Source organism: Ovis canadensis, chromosome 14 (genome assembly GCF_042477335.2).
Source record: "Ovis canadensis isolate MfBH-ARS-UI-01 breed Bighorn chromosome 14, ARS-UI_OviCan_v2, whole genome shotgun sequence".
NCBI lineage: Eukaryota > Metazoa > Chordata > Mammalia > Artiodactyla > Bovidae > Ovis > Ovis canadensis.
In genome coordinates this window covers 27925137-27947197 of record NC_091258.1, presented here as the reverse complement: position 1 = coordinate 27947197, position 22061 = coordinate 27925137, and the positions used below count along the sequence as shown (strand labels likewise).

Here is a 22061-nt window from a genome sequence, read left to right as displayed (position 1 = left end):
GGTGTCGTCATCCTGCGCCTCCGGGAAGCCCCACTTTCTCTTCCCCAAATTCTGCGAAGGGGCGTGGAGCAACCACAGGCTTTCTTGCCCCTGAGACTGCTGTGGTTAGTACATACCGGCGGCAAAGATGCCTGGGAAAAGGCCCCTAAACGCCGCAGTCATCCGGAGTGCCAAAAGGGAAAGGAAAGCAATCACCCTCGACGTGAAGTTAGAAGTGTTAAGACGGTTTGAAGTGGGTGAGAAGCTCAGCCAGATCGCAAAGGCCTTAGGCCTTGCTACCTCTACAGTGGCGACCATCAGAGATAATAAAGACAAAATCAAAGCGAGTTCACAAATAGCCACTCCTTTGAGAGCCTCCCGGTTGACTCGCCACCGAAGTGCAGTCATGGAGACCATGGAGCGGTTGTTGCGCTTGTGGCTTGAAGACCAGAGCCAGCGAAACGTGCCCCTGAGTGTCACCGTTATTCAGAAGAAGGCCAAGAGTTTGTTTGATGACTTACAGCGTGAGCAAGGTGAAAGCTCTCAAACAGAAAAGTTTACTGCAAGTAAAGGGTGGTTTGTGAGATTCAAGGAACGCCACTGTTTGCCCCACTTCAAGATGAACATTGCAGCTCCTGCCAAGGAGGATGAATATCCAGAAATACTGAAGAGCATCATTCAGGAAGGTGAGTACACCCCCCAGCAAGTTTTTAATGTGGATGAGACAGGTCTTTATTGGAAAAGACTGCCTGAAAGAACGTTTCTTTCAGTAGAAGAGAGAGCTCAGCCAGGATTTAAATCATCCAAAGATCGCTTGATGCTGCTTCTTGGTGGCAACGCAGCTGGGGACTTCAAGTTGAAACCCCTATTGGTGTACCACTCAGAAAACCCCAAGGCTCTGAAGGGGTACTCCAAGCCCAATCTGCCCGTGATTTGGCGCTCAAGCAGAAAGGCTTGGGCAACCAGGAGCATCTTTCATGAATGGTTCACATATTTTTTTTGCCCTGCCATTGAGAAATACTGTGCCCAAAATAACCTGACCAACAAAGCCCTGCTCATCTTAGACAAGGCACCATGCCACCCAGTCAATCTGAGCGATCTGTCTGATAATGTAAGAGTGGAGTATCTTCATGACAGCACAGCTGACTCGATCCAGCCCATGGGTCAAGGTGTAGCCTCTGCCTTCAGAGCTCATTACCTGAGAAGGACTTTTGAGCACATCCTAGAAGCAACAGATGGAGAGGATACAGCAGAGATCAGGGAGTTCTGGAGAAACTACAGCATCATGGACGCTGTGGACAACATTGCAGTAGCCTGGGGAGAGCTCAGACCAGCAACAATGAACAGTGTGTGGAAGAAGATTTGGCCTGAGTGTGTTCATTTCCAGAGTGCTTCCCAAACAGATGGCATTGCACAGCTTCAACAAAATATTGTGATCCTTGCCAAGAGTGTGGCTGTTGGAGAGGTGGGAGAAGCTGATGTGGACCAGCTGCTGCAGTCCCACGAGGAGGGTCTCTCGAATGAGGAGCTGATGCAGCTGGAGCAGGAGCCCGCAGGAGAGGAGGAGGAGGGTGAAGAGGCTGCCCCTGCCCTGCGCCAACTAACCACACGGGAGCTGTCAGCAGCCTTCTCACATTTTGAGGCCGGCTTGCAGGTCCTTACCAGTAACAGCCCTGATGCCATGTGGAAACGTCAAGTTTCAAGAGCAATCAATGATGCAATAAGCTGCTACAGGGAGCTGTACAGTGAGAAGGAGCGGTGCTCCAAACAGCTCTCCTAGGTGACCTCAGTGCACAACACACTCCGCGGCAGGAAGACCAGACATGACAGGGCAACCTCCTAGGTGACACCTGGCCAAGTCTTGGCTTCTAGATGTTTAACATCCTTGGAAACCCTGCTTCTGGTACATTCATTTTGACACTAAAGAGCATCACATCTTGTTACTGAAATTGTGCTTAAATATGCGCTTTAAGAAGATTGAAAGAAAAATCCAGGAAAAGTTATTTAAAACACACAATGAGACCAGCCCTGCTAGACATTGAAACACACTATAAAACCTCTGATTGAATCAAGGAGGTACTCAAATGTGTAGAATACAATAGAAAGTCTAGAAGTAGATACAGATAGGTTTTTTTTAATAGTGCAGGACAGCTAGTTAAAATTTGGCAAAAGCTAGTCAGTTCACACCTCACAGCATACACAGGAATAAACAAACAGATGAGGGATCTAACTGTAAAAGCTGAAACAATACAAATGCTACACAACCCATGGATATATGCCTCTTCCCCAGGGGTGATCAGGAAGATCTTCTGTAACTCAAAGTCCAGGTGAAATTTAAGATTAATCAGTTTGATGATATGAAAATGTAATAAAATTTTTCCATGAGAATAAAAGAGGACAAACAGAGTCAAAGGCAAACGACACACTGGAAGAAAATTTCTCACAGATAATGAGTTAATATCTCTGATATGTGAAGAACTCTTAAAGATTGAGAAGAAAATACCAAAAACCCCATAGAAAAGTAGACAAAAGATATAATTCATAAGTAAGTAAATTAGCTCTTCAAACATAAGTGCAGATGAAACAACACTCATACCATTTCTCATTATTCAGATCAGCAATAATCAAAAGTATGGCTACACACTCCACTGGTTAGGCTGTGGGGTCACAGGCACCCTCACTGCTGGTGGGAACACAAACTGGTACGTCCCTTACAGAGGAGTATCAAGCACTAATACAAAATATATTTATTTTGATTTAACAATCCCACTTTTAGGAGGATACACTTCCAACAAAAGAAAATACAGATGCATGGATTTTGTTGCAGCCTTGTTTGTAACTTCAAAACCTAGGAAATAGCCTGAAGAGTCTCATGTAAAAAGTCAAATATGAAATGGTGCTTGTACACAAGGGCGAGTTAGACAGTTGTGATGATAACTACAATAATAGAACAAGGACGAACTTAACTGATGTGGAGTGGTTTCCAGGATATATTATTAATAGAAGAAAAGCAACATCAGGAGTAGAGTATGCTACCTTTTGTGGAAGAAAGACAGGGAAGTAAGAAAATACACATACATCATACTCATTTGTACAATAAGAAACAAAGGTGGGAGAAATCAGACTAAAGAGATTGGTTCCAGAGGTGGGAGGAGATATAACTTTTTTACCTTTTATGAAGTTCTGACTTTGGGGACCATGTTAATGTACTGCACAAACAAAAGTAAACAAGGATGGGGAAATAAATCAGTAGACTACCTGAATGGAACCGTATTTCACAGGAACCGCACACCCACAATGAAGAAGCAAAAGCAAGTACTTTTTGACTGTATGCCCTTGGGCTATAGACAAATATTAAAGGCTCATGAGTAGCCTTATTTCTCACCAGCGTAAGTGACCAGTCCCAAAGGTGCTTTCTGTGTACTGTTGGACTGAGCAAATAAGGGTACTCTGGATAAGGGAGCCAGCTTTCTCACTGTCGAGCAAGGAAATAATAAACATAAAAAAGGGAAAGAATGACTTGTGTTGTTTTGAAGTTGGAAGTTTCACTGTGAACTCATGGTTTTTAATGTTTATAGACCAGAAAAGAAATAGATAAGGAGTACTATTTCCACACTACTGAAAGGACCTATGGGCAGTGATCAGCCCAAAAGTGAGCACACCCAACTATCACATTCATCCTCCACCAGAAGATCCCAAGGCTCCTCAGAGAAATGACTGGTGTCAGGGCTGGGACTGGGGCAATTACTAACTAAGCCTGAAACACTTTCCTGTGCTAGAAGTAAGAAAGTGCCTAAAGAGTGCCAGGAAGATGTCAGTCAGCTGGACCAAGTGGACCAGAGCGTTTTGAGTAGGACAGATGACAAATTGGACCCATCCACCACTTTGGTGGGTGGAAAATCCCACCAAAAGTGCAAAGCCTGAGTCCAGTCAAAAAAAACCCACACTGAAGGAAAGTCTTCAGAATAATTTATCTGTGATTTTCTGTGTCAGAGTCCTGAACCCTTCCAGATTAAAGACTAAAATGACATGGCAACCAAGTGGCTCAATCTGAACACACTTGCTGTAGGCTTTATGGTCGGCATCCACGTGAGCATCCTGATGTCATGACTACGCCGTAGCTGTGGGAGGCATGTCCTTGCTGGGGTGACACAGGAGCACTTAGAGGCAAAGGGGCACCATCTGCAACTTCCACCAGATGGTTCAAAAGAAAGTGTGTGGAGAAAGAGTAAGGCAAAATGGGGAAAATGTTAACATTCACGGAATCCAGGAGATGGGTACCTGGGAATGTGTTTGCAGCACTTCTGTAAACCTACAGCTGTTAAAGTTAAAAGTTTAACAAAAACTCATCCTCATACCTGAAGTGGATGGGTGGAGACTGCATGCTCCCTCTGATACCAAAGTGTGGCTTTAGTTGTTTGACGTGGAGGCACCAGCGTGGGCCCACAGACAGCCCACACACACCCTTCCCCCACCCCTTGTGTCACACACTGCTGATGTTTCTTTGAGATCATCCTCAAAACCAGAGGTCGTATCTCCAGAGAGAAATGTACATACACAGAGGTTTGAATGTCATTTGGGAGGGGGTCTCGGGTTCTCCTGAGCTCCAAGGGCCCTTTCAGTGAGTCAAACTTGAAGACCAGAGGTGCTTCTGGGAGCTAGACCTGGGCTGGCACTGCTTACACTGAGTTAACATGACAGTCCTCCCTCTGGGAGGACTCAGGAGAGAAGACATAGGTTCTGTTACAGAGTCAGACTGGGCTCAGCACTTCCTGGAACCCAAACAACCCCAGAGGGTGTGCTTTAGTGCAGCCTACAGAGGTGTCAGCACACTGAGGCCAAGGTCAGGTGCCCCATTTACACCTGACCCTGTGGGAGGGGCCTGTGGGCTCTGACTAACCCTGCAGCAAACCCTGCTGTGTCCGCAGCACCCAGCCCACACAGCTCTCCTGGGAGGCCTGCCCATACTAACTGGTTCCTCTGGGTTCTGTGATGTGGTCTCAGAAAGACCTACACATGATTCCGTTTAAAGAATCTGTCACCCAGAAGGGGGAGGAGAAGACGTGATGTGGGAGGAAGTTTAAAAAAAAGAGTCAACCTTGCTCAACAAATGGCTACTGACATTTCTTACGGACACAGTGACTGTAACCGGAATAACACGATGCTGATTACAGAGTCCATTTGGGAGAAGCCAGGATCCCTGGGACAGAAATGTGATGCCACAGTGAGACGTACAGATCTGAGGTGTAGGAAGAGGGTGCTTAGCCTTTAACCCCCTAGACCCAAGAATGGGAAGCAGGGTGGCCCCATCTGGACCAGCCCTCCACACTGACATTCTGAACAGCCCAGCACAGTCAGAGGGTGGCCTAAAGTCCCTGGGCAGGGCTTCCCTGGGGTGCAAAGGGGCACGGAGGGGTTGGCACTGTCCTTACCCACCCCCCACATTGGCTCAGCTGGCCTCCCTGTTGGCCAAGCCTCTCCTTGCGCTTCCCAGTCAAAGGTGATGGATGTCCAGGTGACAGCCTCCTGCCCACCAGCCACCACATGTGTGTGTCAGCCCCAGGTGTCAACAGCCAAGCACAATCCAGGGCAAGAAGAAGGCCAGCAAGGCCAGGGCAGCCTTCCCCTGGATGGTCCCCACAAATGCATCTTCCCCACTGGGTCAGTCCTCCATGCCCAGCTCCCTCTGCCCGCTGGTGGCAGGACCTCCCACACCTCATGAGTCCTGCCTGGTGCTCCCCTGAGCAAGTATTTCCAGTGCCTGATCTCAGTTCCCCAAACAGAAGGCCCCGGTTGGGGGGTCTCTGAGTAATCCGGAGTCCTCCATAGGCACACTCGGTCCAGGTCTACTGTCCCCTAGCCCTCTCACCTAACCTTGACCTGCCAGGGGCACGGTCTTGCCCAATACCTGGAAGCATACTTCCTCACTGGGTGGGACCCCCTCAGCCACCCAGCATGAAGCACCAGAGTGAGCTGGGCTGGGCCAAGGCAGGGGTGGTTAGGAGGTGAGATCTCCACGGCAGCCAGCAGCCCCTGGAATGGTCCTACTGGCGAAGACCCCAGAGAGAGAACCCGGGGGCAGGGGCAGGGCCCTTAGGAGATAGTGATGAACACAGCCCCAGCCAGGGACAACCAGGGGACCTCAAAGAGGCCAGGGGCTGGGGGAGGGGCCTCCAAGTAGAACCCACACCATCCACCACAGGCAAAAGTCAGGCTAAGGCTGCATCCTCAGTCTTGTTGGCACTCCCGGAAGACTTCCAGGATTTCCAGGATAGCCAGGGCCCAGCAGCCTTGCTCCCAAGGTGGGCAGGGTAGGGTGGGGGGCTCTTGACCAAAGGGGAGGTGAGGGATGCTCCCCCCACCTGACCCTCAAAGCTCTGCAGTGGAGGAAGGGTGCACATCCTGGCCCTCACAGCAGCCAACCCAAAAAACAGACACTTCAAGCCCCAACACGAGCCGGGGGACGGTGGTCCTGGTGGTGCTGGCTCAGCAGTGGCGGGGTCCAGGGGCCAGACCCTAGGTCTCCACAGTACAGGAAACATGTTGACTGTGGCAACGGCCAGCAGGACAGACAGGCCTAGAAGGGCTTCCATTGCTCAGGCGTCCAGGTCTGGACCAGGCTCCTGGAAGAGCGACTGCTTCCGCAGAGTGAGGCGCGCACACCTAGGGCACGTGGTGGAATTGTCGTAGTAGCAGTCCCTGGGGGAGACAGGAATGGCCATGAAGAGGGGGCTCCACAAGTGGAATTGTAACCCTGAGTCTTCACAACACTCCTTTAACAGACGGGAGCCTGCAGCAGTCTCACCCAGGTGTGCCGGCCAGGCCTGTATCCCATACATACCTCTGCACAGACATCCCAAGGGGCCACACCTATCACCTGGTACCCTCTGACCCTCTCAGTGACTCCCCTCCCTGACCTGTTTCCACTACTGTGTAAAGCGTCCCCCGCCCAGGGCTCTGTGGAGGTGCACACAGTTCCCATGGCAGCTTAATTTTTGAAGGGGACACAGCAACATTTGATAGGACACCACACAAACTGCCAGCTCAAGGGAGCTCAGAGTTTCAACACTTTCTGCTACAGTCCTTACTGAGACTGCAGTCCAGCTCTGCTGATCTGTGAGGCTGCGGGTCACTCTGAGAAACAACAAGGGCCAGGAAAGTCCAGTGTGGACAGAAACAGGGTGGTGGGGTCCCATCTGAGCCCAGTGTGACAAGCCGTGTGGGCCCCACAGGCACACGCCTACTGTTAAGTGTACTTAAAGAGTTCAAATATCTTCTTCCCACTTCTGTGTGTCATTCTTCCAAACATCCACAAGTCTTTAGGACATAAATGCTTCCATTGTTGAACCTAAGTACTTAATAAATAAAACTGCTGGGTATTTCTTGTGGCCTAGGGATGTTTGAAAAAAGAAAATCACAAAAACTAGAGAGCTTAGGAAGCTCCAGCCTCAGTAAACTTAAGTCCCATTTGAAACCAGGTGGCAAAGGTCAAGCCCCAGCCTCTCCCCACCCAACATTCCCAGCACCTGTCTCTCCCACACCTGTCTACAGTCTATGGAGGCAGACGCTCACACAGACCTGTGGAAGACGGCAGAGCAGTCGGCGCACACGGACGTGTGGCTGTCGAAGGGGAACAGCACATCTCCCTCCCGGCAGAGCTCGCACACAAAGCCCTTGGCCTGGCACCGCTGCAGGCGAGGCGGGGAGGTCAGTGCCCACTCCCAGGTGGGGGGATACATCCTCCCGAGCCGCCCTCCCACCTCCCCACCTGGCTTGTGGGGGCCCACCTCACAGTCCAGTTTGATGTGCTTGGCAAACAGCGTGTGGGTCTCAGCCAGAGAGCAGCCCAGCCGGCCCGTGTGCGTGTCTAGCAGGTCCTGCACCGAGTACATCTCATCGTTCTCCACAAAGTGCTGCCGGTCCTGGAGCTGCAGGCGCAGCCATGTGACCCCGGGGCCACCAGACCGGGGCCCTTGCCTGCCCGGAGCCCTCTTCCCAGCTTTATCTTGTCCACACATCTCACCACCCCAAGCGCTGCTTCCTACTCTTCCTGTCAGCCCAATCTGGAGAGTGCACCCCTAGGTGAGGGCCAGGTGCCGCCCGCTCTGCTCGCTGCTCCCCAGGACCCAGAACACCGTCGGCCGCAGCAGGCACCCAGTGAGCGCTTGCAAACAAGTAAGTGGGTGAGCCGCGAAGTGTTCTGTGGTTGGCCCTCCCTGGGTCCACTCTGTGGAGGCTCCCGTGAAGGCTGCAGGGCGACACCCACTCTCTCAGTGCTTCTCGTGCTGACAGAAGCAGAAACCACTTCTGCGGGTAGAAGGCTTTTGTGGGTAGACCTGGTGTTCCCTGGAACAGTGCGGAGACCCTCTGCTGACGGCACAGCACACGCTCAGTGTCAAGCCTTCCCCTCACAATCCTGGTCTGTTTCCTGCCCTCCTGGAGGACCCCTTCCCCACCCACCCCTCCCCTACCCCGGGGGACGGGTGGACTGACCTGCAGGAGCAGGCGCGCTGCCATGGCCTCCCTGCAGGTGATAAAATATGGCTTCATGAGCAAGATATCCTGGCGCAGCTTCTGTGGACAAGAGGGGCAGGTGGGCATTTCTGGCCAGAGCAGGGGCTGTGCCAGGCATGTCTTCATGGTCAGTGCGGGTGGGGCGGGGCTGGCTTTGTGGGAAGCTTTGTCACTTTACACTCTGGGTCAGTAGAGGACTGTAAGTGCATTCCCGTCCCCCCACGACAGTCCCAGCTTTGAGCCCTCCAGCCGAGCTCAAGGTCAAGCCACAGCTTCCCCACCAGGCAGGACCCTAAACTTCCTTCGTGCACAGTTGCTCCCCACCCGGCTCCACACGTGAACACACCCCTTGGGAGCACCTGAGCTTGCATCAGACGGCCCAGTTGAACCCAGATTCCCTCCTCAGCTCAGTGGCCCTGTGCCTCAGCTCCTCTCCAACAAGTCCCATTCCTCTCCGCACCTGCTTGAGGCACACCCCACCCTGCCCTCCTGCTGAGTGCCAAAGAGAGGACCCTCAGTAACACACAGCTCCTCAGAACACCAACCAGACATGGCTGGGCCAATGTGAGGCTGCTCTTGACAATACACACTGGGATGCAGACTAACACAATACAGACACGCCACACGATGTATCTCAATAATGTGCACGAACTAAAAGACGTCACTGAGATGAACTTCATTTTTCTACTGTGGTTGCTAGAAAATTTCAAACTGCCTCTGAGCCTCGCGTCCTCTTTCGTATTGTGACTGGACAGTTGCTCTAGCGACTTTAACTTGAAGGACAGTAGGGGAGGGGGGTGCCCAGCGACACAGGTGGCATCTCCTCACACAGCTGCGAAGGGAGAGCAGGGTTGCCCCACGCCCGGCCCTCCCCTGTCTTACCCGGATCTCTACCAGCTCCTCCACATAGTTGAACAGCAGAGGATTGATCTCCCGGAGCCGGAGCACTGGCCTCGACATCATCAGCGCCAGGTAGCGCATGCTGCCACGGGACACCTGGGCCAGAGGGACGGAAAGGTGCCACCTCTGCACTCCGCCCCGCCCCCGCAGCACCGCCCTGGCTCGGGCCCCGCCCCACTCTGCCCCACCCCGAGGCCCCGCCCCAGTCTGTGTCCTGACCCGCCCCCGCAGCCACGTCCCACCCCCCAGCGCTCCGCCACGCCCCCGGCCACACCACGCCCCGACCCAATCCCCAGGCGGCAGCCCTCGCTCCCCGCTCTCTCTACCCCCCCCCCCCCCCCCCCCCGCACCTTGCGCGGCTCGAAGTCCCAGTTGTGCACCACACGCGCTGGGATGACAGCCAGATCGTTCCAGTGGCAGTGGCTGCAGTAGTACTGGCCAGTGTAGTCGCACTGCCGGGCCTCGCTGGGCACACCCCCTGTGGAGGAGACGTCCCAAAGTCAGGGAGACCGGAGAGGTCCTCTCCCCCAGCTGCACCAAGGGTTCCCCACCGCCCCCCGCCCCGCCCGGCCCCGCCCCTGACTCGTCCTCTTCTAAGTCGCCCCGCTTCCCGTTTCCCATCAGTAAAATGGGACAGTAGATAGGGAATCCCTTGAGTCAATGTCAGTGTGTTTCTAGGAAGGCCTGACACACAGGGTGTGAGTGTAGTGTGGTCTTCCCATGGGGTGGGTTTTCTGTGATGATGCAGTCACAGGAGGGAAACTGTAGCCCAGCCCTGCAGGGACTCCTAGGGGAACCTTGGTCAGTTTGGGCGGGAGTGAAAAGGTGCCAAAAGCAGTCCTTTCTGGCTTCCCAAGGAGAGGAGCTCAACTGCGCATTCCTCCCACTTACTCACTCCGCTGATAGCAGGGCACCCTGCCCAGAACAGCTCCCCTCAGCCCTGCGCCCTGCCCAACTCCCGCCCCCCACCTCGGGGGCACTCACGCAGAGAGATGGGTGCTCGGCATTCAGCACAGCGGTAATCCTGGCTGTCCAGGCCTGCCTCGGGGCAGATGTTCAGCTCATACTCGGCCTGGTGGCTGACTTTGGACCGCACACAGGGCTTGGAGATGAGGTTCAAACACTTGCTGTGACAGCGGTAATAACACCCTGGGATGGGGGCCCAACAGCAGGCCTCTTAGGAAGAGCACCACTCTGCAGCCCAGGATGACCTTCAGCTTCTGGGACCCCCAGGGGGCTCCACTCGGCTTCCCAGACCAACCCAAGAGCCTCTCCAGGTGCCACTGCAGGTCCCCAAATGTCCCCACCCCAAGCCTTGCCCTGAAGGTACGTGCACACCTTTCCCCCAATTTCAGACTCAGAAGTCCAGGGGCCTACCAGCCATGCCCACTGGGATACCCAAGGGATCAAGGCCAAGCCATCTAAGTAAAACCTGGTTCTTCCTACCCAAATCCACCCCAGCTTCCCATCTCAGGTTTCAGGGACTCTGTCTTTCAACCTCCTGAGACTACAAACTGGGAAGTCATCCCGACTCCTCTCTTACACCCATGTCCAGTCCTTTAGCCACAGTTGCACTTGGCCCTTCTCATCTAAATGTCAGAGTCTCACCCTGGTCAGAAGCCCATCATTTTCCCTCCCCCATGCCACACTCAGATCAGCAGGTGGAGTTAAAACCTAAGTATATCCACCCACATGGCCCCAGTGCACTTAGAGAAAAGCCCCCTGCCACCTCTGAAGCACCTCTATGCCACGCTGCTCTCTGCTCCTCCTCAAATACCCTGGACACACACTGACCACAGGCCTTTGCACAGACAGCTCCCCTGCAGAAATGTTCCTTCCCAGATATGCTCCTGGTTTGCCCCTAACCTCCAAGCTTTTTTATTAAATGTCACATGAAGCCTTTTCATTTCACCCTAAAATAGCAGCACCCCACCCCCTGACATGCTTGTGCCTCCCCTAGCCTTCTTCACTATTTCTAACATACCACATCGCTGACTCATTTGATTTCTCATCCAGAGCAGCACCTCCAATACAGTGATGTGTTTCTACAATGTCCAGCGGGGTGGCCACCAACCTTGCATGGCTACGGTATACTTGGAACATGCACAGTACAACTGAGGAGCTACTTATCTATGTTCAATAATTTAAATTTGAAACGTCACATGTGGCTAGTGGACTTAAGCCCAGTGAAGGCAGACACCTCTTGCTACACCCACCACACACTGCAGGGTTCTGCAAATACTGAGGACACGATAGAGAACCCCTCTCCCTGGAGACCTAGACTGCCAGCCCAGAAGGGCAGTCTGGTCTCCGCCCACCTGTGCAGGTGTACCAGGTCTGAATGAGGCCCCAGATGACTGTGTTACACTTGTCACATGTCTGCTTCACACTCTTGCTCTTCTCCTTGTAGAAGCGGTGCTCAAGAAGGACTCGAATGTTGGGCTCATCCTCATTGGGGTCCTAGGGAGGAGACCAGGGAGGGGTCACAGCTCCTTCTGGGCACATGAGTCCCTCAACTGCATCTTCCAGGCACCACATACAGCAAAGGTTACCACAGACCCCTCCCTTTACAATAGAACAGGGTGCCCGGTCAGGCCTGGTCCACTGAGATTACAGACCACCTCTGTACCTAGGTGCTGCGCCAGGGCCACATTAGGGCCAAGGGCATGTAAGCAGTACTGAGGGGCACTCGCTGCCCTCCCTGCTTTGTTTCGGCTGGCTGAGAGCAGACCCAGATTGGTGGAAGCTGTCCTGGACTTGCCAGGGACGAGCAGAGCAACATTAGAGGGGGACCTGCAGTCTCCAATGCCAGTAGCTGCCAGATGGGCCCAGGGAACCCGCAACACTTCCATGTGAGTAAATCTACACAACCAATCCTTTAAGCCACTGTCTTTCGGGGTGTCTGAGCCCATACTATTGCCTTACCTATATTCTAATGAACCTACCACTGTCCAAATCCCATGGACTCATGAACCAGACTCAAGGACTACATGATGGACCCCAGTGGTTATTGGCGTCCAGGATCCATGACCCCTTCTGTTGTCATCTCCAGGGAACCAGGCCACGCTCTGGGTCATGTGGTTCAAGGTGGGACTAACTCACCCACCTGCTTCAGTGGGTGGACACATGACCCAGGACTACAGGCAGGATCAGAGCTGGGCTGAGGGCCCATCACTCCCCCAGCCCCCACTTCAGCTCTGGCTGCTGGTGGGGGTGGGCCGGCACCCACCTTCAGCTCCTGCAGCTTCAGCCGGAGATGGATGAGTCTCACCACGGCGTCCTTCTGCTTCTCCGAGTGCTCTGGCAGGTCCAGGATGACTTGCTTGCACTCCTGGATGGCCTGCCGCAGCTGCTGGACATCAGAGGCCAGGAACAGGCCCTGCTCACATGGGGGAGGGCAGTTTGGGGATGATGATAGTCAGATTGTGTGTCGTTGGGCCCAGAACAGATCTCCCCACCCATCTCGAGCCCCGATGGCCCAAAGACTTGCTCAAGGCCCAGGACCATCAGCAGCAGAGGCCGGCCCCAGCCCACACCACCTGCCTGCTCTCTGGACATTTCCACCCATGGGCCTCTGGAGACCTAACTCACAGTGTTCTTCAAAACACAACTTCCCTCTTTTAGAAATCCAATTGCTTTTCTGGCTGTGCTATCTCGCTTGCTTCTACAGAACTTCCTCTTGGATGAAAGCAGGGGAAATGACACTTGTCTGTCAAGAAGGAGAGGAAGTGGCCTCTGGTTCAATTGCCAAGCTCAGAGACACCCCTGGCTGCCACCTGCCCTTGGGCTAAGCACCTAACAGGCTGACCCGAGCTCGGGTCCAACAAAGCCCTAAACTTGGGCAACGAAACAGGCTAGGTCTCAGAGTTAGAGGCTGAGGCCCCAAGAAAGGGGTGTCACTGCCCACAGGAGTGCAAAATAAGGGTTCAAACACATAACTAAGAGGAGTGTATGTACCTGCAGAATGTAAAGTTAAAGGCCACATGACCAGCAAAATGAGCAGCAAACGAGAAACGGGGGCTCAGGTGAATCTTAAAGTCCTATGTTAATGTTACCATAGCATCTCTCTCAATCAACAGTTGGAGATAGTTTGCAAAGATTTTGAAACTTTAAAGGAATTATTAGAGCTCTTTAATTAAAAAAAAAAAAAAAACACCCCACAAGGTTTTCATGGAACAAAACCTAGCTCAGACAGGAGTGGCCCTGCCTAGCTGAGCAGGTGGTGGTGGGCAGCGGCTGCCCTCGCCTTTACCCTGCAGTGGACCACAGGATTCCCCAGAACCCCAGATGGAATCAACCCCCATATTTGCTTTGTAGTATCCTGCATGGAGGGGAGAGAATGGCTGCCCAGGACAACAGAGCCCAGGCTTCCAAACACCGCATCCAACCCATTTCTGCAGGCCGGCACACAGGTATAAGGTGGGAGCCAGGTGTCACACAGGCCTCAGACTCCACACCTAGGAGACCCAGCTGAGATGGACATGGCCAACCCCTCAAACTCTGGTGGGGGGGGGGGTCACCTTGTCCACCCACAGACCCTGAACCTTACCACGGGGCGAGCGAAGTGGTCCTCAGACAGGCCAAGATCCATTACACGCTCTGGGCAGCGGGACTCTGGCTCCCCAGGAGGCAGCTCAGGCAGGCGTGCTGCAGCAGGGCAGGTGGGGAGGGCGGCAGAGAGACGAGTCAGCCTGCCACCCCAGGAGCGCACTGCGGGGCCCTCAGGGAGCAGGGAGCCCACAGAAGTGCCCAGGGAAGCAGGGCTCTACTCTGGGGTGAGCTCCGTGTCCACCAGCAGAGGACCCTGTGTCCTTGTGGCCACAGGACAGAGCCGTGCAAAACCAGGGTTACAGAAGCACGCCAGTTTCTAAGGCTCACAGCTTGTGCGTGCATCTGTGGCCTGGAGGAGGACCTCTGAAGGGCTACATACCAGGACATGGGAGCCCCTGGGTGGACTCTGGCACCCTGTGCGCTCAGTCTGCAATCTCAGGGCTCACATCCTGCTGACCTCTCACCCTGCAGGGCTCGGCTCTGAGTTCACGCCCCGAGTGTTCCCTGAGGAAGTGCCTGCTGTGTGCGGCCCCTGGGACAAGGCAGGCAAGACAGTGAGACATCCCCGCCCAGGGGCGTGTTCATTCTCCTGAGGACCGACGGGGAAGCAGTCTGATCTGTGAAGAAGCCACCTGCATGCGCCCAGGGGGAACCACCTAAGAGGATGAGGGCTGGCGTGAGCAGGGCAGACCACCTACACAACCCCAGCCCCCCGCATCCACCTTGAGAAGTAATGTCCAGGGCCTCCTCGCCAGCCCCCTGCTCATGCTGCTGCTTGTTGAAGGGGTTGAGATGGACCTGCCGGAACCGGGCGAGCTTCTCGTCATATTCCATAGCACCCTACCTGCAGACAGCAGAGCAGAGCAGAGGTGGGTGTCCAGAACCCAGGTTCACTGGGGTCTCCTTCCCTTTTCAAGTGCCTGAGATATCAGAGTGGAGACCTGGCCCCTCTCACTTCCCCTGGCGGGTCCAGGCCAAATATCCCCACACGATGGCCTCCCCCCTGCAGCCCCTCCCCAAGCCAGCTCAGCCCCCACGGCTGGCCCCTCAGTGAGAGTAGTGATGCCCAAGTCACCCATGGGGCAGGCAGGGCTGGGGGTGCCCAGCCAGACCTCCGGCACGGAGCCCCTTTGGTCCTGCACAAATTGCCTGGACAGCCAACACTCAGTGCCTCCCTCTCGCCCAGGACCCAGGGTGCTCCTTCCCTGTCAGAGCACCCAGAAAGCCCAGCCAACAGAAGGCTCAGTGCTGATGCCAGGGCTCAGGCCTTCCCTGCCACCTGCAATGTGGCCCAGGGCAGGACCAACCTTAACACTGCCCTGTGGAGAGGCCTCCTGAATGCTCTATAACCACCATGCGGCCTGAGCCCATGGCTGGCCCCACACCCCGGAACCCAAGGGCACAGGCAACAAGTGCTGAGCTCACAGCTGGGAGATCAGCAAACCAGACACACAGGGCTGGTGGCTCCTGAGACAGAGGCCCACACTTAACTAGCTGACCTACATTCCTTAGCTTCTCTCTGCTCCAAAGACAAAATGAGTTCACAGGAGGTTGAAAGATGTTTTCAAAACTTTGTAGGAAGGACATGGATGTTGGCTATGCTCTACTGACACCTGGGTTGCAGTCTGAAATAACCTGTAACTATAAAAGGCAATCCTATGACTCCTGTGTGCCCACACACACACTGAAAGGAAAACTGAGCCAGCAGCAATGGCCCAAAGCCACCCTTCACCCCTGGTGTTGCCCTGCACCTGGGTGGGGACCCCCACACCTCTGCGGGACCTGTCTGCCTCTGGAGGGATGTGGGTTGAAGGTTCTGGACCGGTAAAACTGGCACCGGCAGACCAGCTACCTACTGGTCACAGCAGGGCAGGACATGGTGCCATGAGCCCAAACCCCTATCTCCCTTATAACCTGAGGTCTCTGGGAAGCTCACAAACTGTTCAGCTCTGATGCCCAGCACCTCCCCAGATGACAGGAACCACAGGGCCCAGGGAAGCCTCCAGAATGCAGGGGAGACCCAGCTGTCCCCATACTCACCAAACCCTTCTTCCCAAGTGGCGAAGAATCCCTGGGCTGCTCACCCCCAGGCTTCATTCAACTGAGACACAAATAAACTTCTGCTTAAACTACTGTTATCGGGATGAGGATTTCTGTCTCTTGCAGCCAAAACAGATCCATACTAATCACCCCCAACAGACTGTGATCAGCAGGCAAATTGGCCCTACTCAAATCCACACTCTATCAGCTCTAGCTATGTGACCTGGGGCAAATGCCTAAACCTTTCTGTGCTTTGAGCTGGCATGTTTCAAGCGGGGATAATAAGAGTATCCGCTGTAAAGAGATACAGTCTAAAGGAGACTACAAACTGGAGACTAAGCATAGGTGCATGGCAGTGACACCACATGCCAGTCAGTCCAGCCCCCAAAGACTGGAGGGTCAGGAGCCACCCCCATGGGTCTCTCCTCAGAAACCTCTCAGGGTTTTACAATACAGCCAGAGGCATTATAGAGAACAGGATGACATTCCTGAAAAAACTAGAAATAGACTTGCAATATGATCGTGCAATGCCACTCCTGGGCATACATCTGGAGAAAACTGTAATTCAAAAAGATACACGCACCCAGCATCCATCACAGCACTATTCACAATAGCCAACACGTGGAAAGAACTTAAATGTCCATCAACACATGAGTGGATAAAGGTGTGGTACAAATATACACAATGGAATATTAGCCATAAAAAAAGAATGAAATAACGCCATTTGCAGCAACATGGATGCAACTAGAGATTACCACACTAAGTCCAAAAGACAGATACTATGTGATATCCCTTAAATGTGGAATCTAAAATATGACACAAATGAACTTATCTGCAAACGAGAAACAGACACACGAATGTAGAAAACAGACTTGTGTTTGCCAAGTGGTTGAGGGTGGGGGTTGGATTGGGGTTATGGGGTCAACAGATGCAAACCATTATATAAAGGATGTATAAACAAGAAGATCCTTCTGTATAGCACAGGGAAATATAGCCCACATCTTGTAATAAACCATAATGGACAAGAACGTGAACAAGATAACTGTATCTGTGACAGAAGCACTTTGTTGTGCACCGGAAGCTAACACAACATTGTAAATCAATTACATTTAAATTTTTAAAAATACTCAAAATGCACAGGTTCTTAGGCCTTAGTCAGAAAGAAAATAAAATATGGCCTGAGGAGCTCAAAGGCAGTAACACTGCTCAGCTGCCCTTCTCTGGGATACAAGCCCTCCTGGAAATCACATTTCTCATTAAGCTCCTGATGGGTAGGCCAGGCAGAGAGGCCATGGATGAGTGAGTGACTGGGGTAACCTGACCTCTCTCAGCCTCAGTTCCTCTCCTGCCAAAGTTAAGAGAATTGCATTTTCCAAGGAGAAGAGGGTACCAGGAGCAGCCAGAAGGGGCCCTAATGCAGGGGCCCAGCTGACAAAGTACGCAGCAACGGCTTAGAGGAGAGCAATAGCAACCCTAACCACCCGACCAGGTTCACCAACAGAGAGCTGCTGCTGCTGCTGCTAAGTCACTTCAGTCGTGTCCGACTCTGTGCGACCCCATAGATGGCAACCCACCAGGCTCCCTCGTCCCTGGGATTCTCCAGACAAGAACACTGGACTGGGTTGCCATTTCCTTCTCCAATGCATGAAAGTGAAAAGTGAAAGTGAAGTCTCTCAGTCGTGTCCGACCCTCAGCAACCCCATGGACTGCAGCCTTCCAGGCTCCTCTGTCCATGGGATTTTCCAGGCAAGAGTACTGGAGTGGGGTGCCATTGCCTTCTCCGCCAACAGAGAGCTCTGCACCCCAAATTCAGGCCTGACCTCGCAGGTGCAGGCCGGAAGGTGGACACTGAGCAAGCAGCATGCAGAAAACCCACTAGTCCACTGTCTCCCCTTCTCCAGAGACCTCCTCTCACGGGGGTCGGGGTGAGGTGCCCACGACTTTGCACTTAGAGGACCCTGAGAACAAAGCCCAGCATCTCTCAGGCCCTGAGGAACACAGGGCTGAAGCTCAGAGGTGCCTGAACCAGCCTTGCCTGTTCTGCTTGTGACACAGCCACCAGAGGTCCTGTCATCACCCAGCTGCCACCAGAGGTCCCTAAACTTCGCCCCAGAGGGCACAAGGCGAAGGTGCACCCTAGCTGCTCACAGCCATCAGGAGGCCTCCAGGACCCCACCGGGAGCAGGGCCGTTACTGTCCCTTTAAGGATTGCTTGCCACTGAAGCTTGGCAGCGCCACCCCTGCCTCTGGGTGACGCCACCCCAAAAGGGCCTCCCCCACCTTCACCCACAACAACAGCAGCAACGTACACTCTGGGGACCCTCGCTAAGTGGCTCCGCACAGGGACAGGTGTCTTCCACCACACCTCGTCAGTTTCAGAGATGAGGAAACAGGCTCAGAGTGGTCCAGCCCCAGAGCACGGTGGCACAGCCGTGGGGTCCCTTCCGGCCTCTTGCATCCCACAGACGCGCGCGGTGACAGCTGGAAGGGGTGACAGTGTGCCCGGGGACGGCCTTCCCAGCTAGACCCTGACAGAGCGGGATCGGGGCAGCTGAGGTCCCCAAGCCCCTCTGCCCCCAGGTGATCGTCCGGGAGTCTGAATCCTACTTTGCGCCCGGGCCTGGGCCTCGGCCAGGTTCCTCGCCCCCTACGCACCGGTGTCCGTTTCGGGAGAGAGGCTCCCCGGGCTCCGGGGCGCGGTGGCCCGAGCGTCCGAGTCCCCGCCACCCAGAACCCCGCCCGCGCCCCTCCCGCCGCTCACCTGACCACCGCCGCCCCGGTTACATTGTAGCCGCCCCGCCGGGCTCGTTATAGCGTATCCATCGCCGCCCTGGATACACTGTATCCGCCTCGCTCGCTGCTGCCTCCTGCGGTCGGGAGGCTCACGACACAGCGGAGTTTGCGCGTCCCACTCCCGGACTCAGGCCTTCACCTCCCAATTGAAGAAATGGGTGACCCTTCATGCCAATTGTTGAAGATGGTGTGAAATAAAATTCACGCTTCATGGAAGACAAGGAAACTTAAACACGAAAAATTTCTCTGCCCTTTACGTGCCTCTCTCCTCTCTGTGCACCTTATCTGCATTTATGCATCTGCCAAACCACCCCCATCGGCAGAAACGCCTCCTGGAATTCAGCACAGCTGCTTAAAAGATAAGGTCACTTCCTGAACTTCTTTGCCAACAAAGGTCCCTATAGTCAAAGCTGTGGTTTTTCCAGTAGTCATGTACAGATGTGAGGGTTGGACCATAATGAAAGATGAGCACCAAAGAATTGATACTTCCAAATTGTGGTGCTGGAGAAGAGTCTTGAGACTCCCTTGAACTGCAAGGAGATCAAACCAGTCGATCCTAAAGGAAATCAACCCTGAATATTCAATGGAAGAGCTATTGCTCCTTGGAAGCTGAAGCTCCAAAAACTTTGGCCACCTGATGGAAAGAGCTGACTCATCAGAAAAGACCTTGATGCTGGGAAAGACTGAGGGCAGGAGGAGAAGGGGACAAGAGAGAACAAGATAGTTGGATGACATCTCCAACTCGATGGACATGAGTTTGAGCAAACTCTGGAAGATGGTGAAGGACAGGTAAACCTGAAATGCTGCAGTCCACGGGGTCACAAAGAGTTGGACACAATTTAGCAACTGAACAGCTTCTTGATCTTGTGAGGGGCCATGATGAGCTTAGATTTGAATTATGTAAACTGTGGATTACACTCCTGTGCTCTGTCTCAAGAAACTTGTATAACTGTGACTTCTAATGGCAAAACAGTCCTTGGAGCTTTCTGAGATGCTGTTCTTGGCTTATAATCCTCAAATTTGGATTGAATAAAAATTTCCATTTATTTCTTAGATCACCTGATTGATTTTTTGCCCACAATGGTAGGTTGGGGTGGGGGTGGGAGTGAGACAGCACTGACTAGATTTTCCATAATCACAAAAGTTTTGATTTAAATAAAAACCAAACACTCTTTTTAAAATTGGTGGGACCTCCCTGGTGGTCCACTGGTTGACTCCACACTCTCAATGCAGAGGGACCAGGTTTGATCTTCGGTTAGGGAACTGGATCCCACATGCTGCAAGTAAGGGTTTACACATCATAACTAAGGTTCAGTGCAGCCAAATTTTAAATGTGTGTGTGTGTGTGTGTGTGTGTATAAGAAAAAAATGGTGTTTGATTTTCTTTTAAACCCTAGCAATTGTGGGGAAAATGGAATAGGTGATCGCTGAGCCGAAGCAGCAGCTGTGCTTGCCTCCACCATGTTCATCACTGGTTGGGGAGAGGTTACTGCAATGCTACCCATTTCACAGAGGAGGAAACTGAGCCACCGTGAGACAAGAGGCTGTTCAGTGCAGATGGGAGAGGTGTTGGAGAAGCCTACTGCTCTCCAGAGGCCCCTGCTATGGTTCTCTCCATACTTATTGTCACTGCCCAATGTCCTACATCTTGTACTTTTTCGCTTTATTTTTGTCTTTCTCCACAGGCACCCCCAACCTCCACCTGGCACCAGAAACTAAAGGCTGCAGGCAAGGGTTTTGTTCGTTTTCTTCACTGCTTTGGGGCCTAGAACAGTTCCTAGGTGCTTAGTTTCAGGGACTAAGGAAGAGCTGGCCTCATTTCACTTGTGCCCCTGCTCCACCAACAGGGGCCCAGGCCGACTCTGACTCAGCAGGGAGAAGGCTGGCGCAGCCCCAGAATGCAAGGAGCCAGACAGTAAACAAAGGTGCACATCAGTAAGAGACGTGAGGCACAGCAAGAAAATAAACAGGATGACAAGGTAGCCGACAAATTCTTACTCCCCAGTGCTCCCAAGGGTAAGAATGAGGGAGGTGGGGGACAGTTGGGGGGATGTTCAGGAGCGGCCCTTGTAAACATGCTGGAAAGTGTGGGAATCTCGGGGAGACACTAAGCTGCCTCATAAACGGCTCCTGCTAGAGGAGAATACAGCCCTCCTCCAAAGGCCCTTGGAGAAGGAGACAGGGAAACGCACAGATGCACACACACCCATGTCCCCATTGCACCTGGGCTCAGCAGCGCCCCAGGGAGCAGATTCCCACCCGTGTCAGGGTCCTGGTCTGAGGAGGGTACCTTCACATCCCGCCCATGGTGACTCAATTCCCTTCAGCTCTGATAGCCTGACTCTATCCAGTCTTGGACCCCCTGTAACTCTGATCCATCCTCTTTGGGAGGACCACCACCCCGGTCCCCACCCACACTTGTGCTGGCAGCGAACTCCACATCCAGTCGGCATGCTGGGTTTTATCACACTCATATGTGCACCCACTCATTTATTATTATCTAAGCAAGATGTGTTCTTTCCAGTGAGTCCATCTGGAATTTCAACTCCCAAAATATGAGTAGGACATGTCCTTTTCCACTGGAGAAACTGCCCTAGAGAGGGGATGTGCCCTGCCAGGTGGCGTGACAGAGTTGAGGGTCACCTGCTTCCCACACTCACTGTCCCCCTTCACATCTGCTGTGGTTCCCACCATGGTGGGAGCAGAGACAACCCCAGTGCCCTCCTGTGTTCCTGCCCCCAGCAGCTGGGGTCTTGGGGCAGCTTTGCCTATTTCCAGGCTTCAGCCTCTTCCTTGGAAGTATCCACCTCACAAGTCTGTGGGGATGTGTAACATGGTGGATGATAAGTTTTAGGCGGCTGGGCCCCCCAAACAGGCCCAGTGCAGGGCTGGCCAGCCCCCAGCCTAGGATCACCCTAGCTTTGTAACTGAGGAGCAACCTCTTGGTACAAACATGTCCCCAGAAAGTATGCTATTTATTCATCATCTGAAATCCCAGTGTGACTGGGCATCCTGGATTTGCTTTGGCTGCCCTTCCCCTGGGTGTGAGGCCATCTGCTGGCCCCTGAGCAGCTCTGCGTGCCAGGCTGAGGGTGCTGGGCCAAGACAGGAGTGTGCCCAGGTCTGGACACCCCTGGCCTATTACCAGGCTGAAAGGGACAGACTGATCTGAAGGCAAATAGCCAAGGAGGTAGGTGGCGCCAAAGGCTGCCCAAGAGTGCCCACTGTCAACACTGCACGGTGCTGGGCCGGTCAGAGCCCTCTGGGAGGCTCAGGTGAGACGG

General features: G+C 53.5%; 2 protein-coding genes across 13 annotated transcripts; one reads left to right on the top strand and one right to left on the bottom strand.

The window, feature by feature from the left end:
- The first annotated feature begins 127 nt into the window (after positions 1 to 127).
- LOC138418556 (tigger transposable element-derived protein 1-like) lies at positions 128 to 1759 on the top strand. Its single transcript, XM_069549944.1, has one exon. It carries the CDS (start codon positions 128 to 130, stop codon positions 1757 to 1759), a length of 1632 nt encoding a protein of 543 aa, XP_069406045.1.
- A 3319-nt stretch (positions 1760 to 5078) lies between these two features.
- DEF8 (differentially expressed in FDCP 8 homolog) lies at positions 5079 to 18859 on the bottom strand. Of its 12 annotated transcripts, none has more exons than XM_069552713.1 (13): positions 18746 to 18834; positions 18294 to 18465; positions 14667 to 14788; positions 13943 to 14040; positions 12623 to 12772; positions 11712 to 11853; positions 10378 to 10542; positions 9744 to 9871; positions 9376 to 9489; positions 8473 to 8553; positions 7767 to 7907; positions 7558 to 7667; positions 5079 to 6678 (listed from the first exon to the last, which is right to left on the bottom strand). In XM_069552713.1, exons 3-13 carry the CDS (start codon positions 14776 to 14778, stop codon positions 6576 to 6578), a joined length of 1344 nt encoding a protein of 447 aa, XP_069408814.1. In that variant the 5' UTR covers positions 14779 to 14788; positions 18294 to 18465; positions 18746 to 18834; the 3' UTR covers positions 5079 to 6575. The 12 variants fall into 12 exon arrangements, with proteins under 12 accessions (XP_069408814.1, XP_069408819.1, XP_069408816.1 ...); XM_069552718.1 differs by having other exon boundaries at positions 7767 to 7901; XM_069552715.1 differs by having other exon boundaries at positions 8473 to 8550.
- Positions 18860 to 22061: the final 3202 nt, after the last annotated feature.

Coding starts and splice junctions, on each gene's coding strand:
- LOC138418556 (XM_069549944.1), top strand. CDS start 128: ATGCCTGGGAAAAGGCCCCTAAACGCCGCAGTCATCCGGAGTGCCAAA.
- DEF8 (XM_069552711.1), bottom strand. CDS start 14,778: ATGGAATATGACGAGAAGCTCGCCCGGTTCCGGCAGGTCCATCTCAAC. Junction 10,543..11,711: donor GACCTGGTACACCTGCACAG/GTGGGCGGAGAC, acceptor CCCCCATCCCAG/GGTGTTATTACCGCTGTCAC. Junction 8,554..9,375: donor AGGAGCTGGTAGAGATCCGG/GTAAGACAGGGG, acceptor TCTTGTCCACAG/AAGCTGCGCCAGGATATCTT.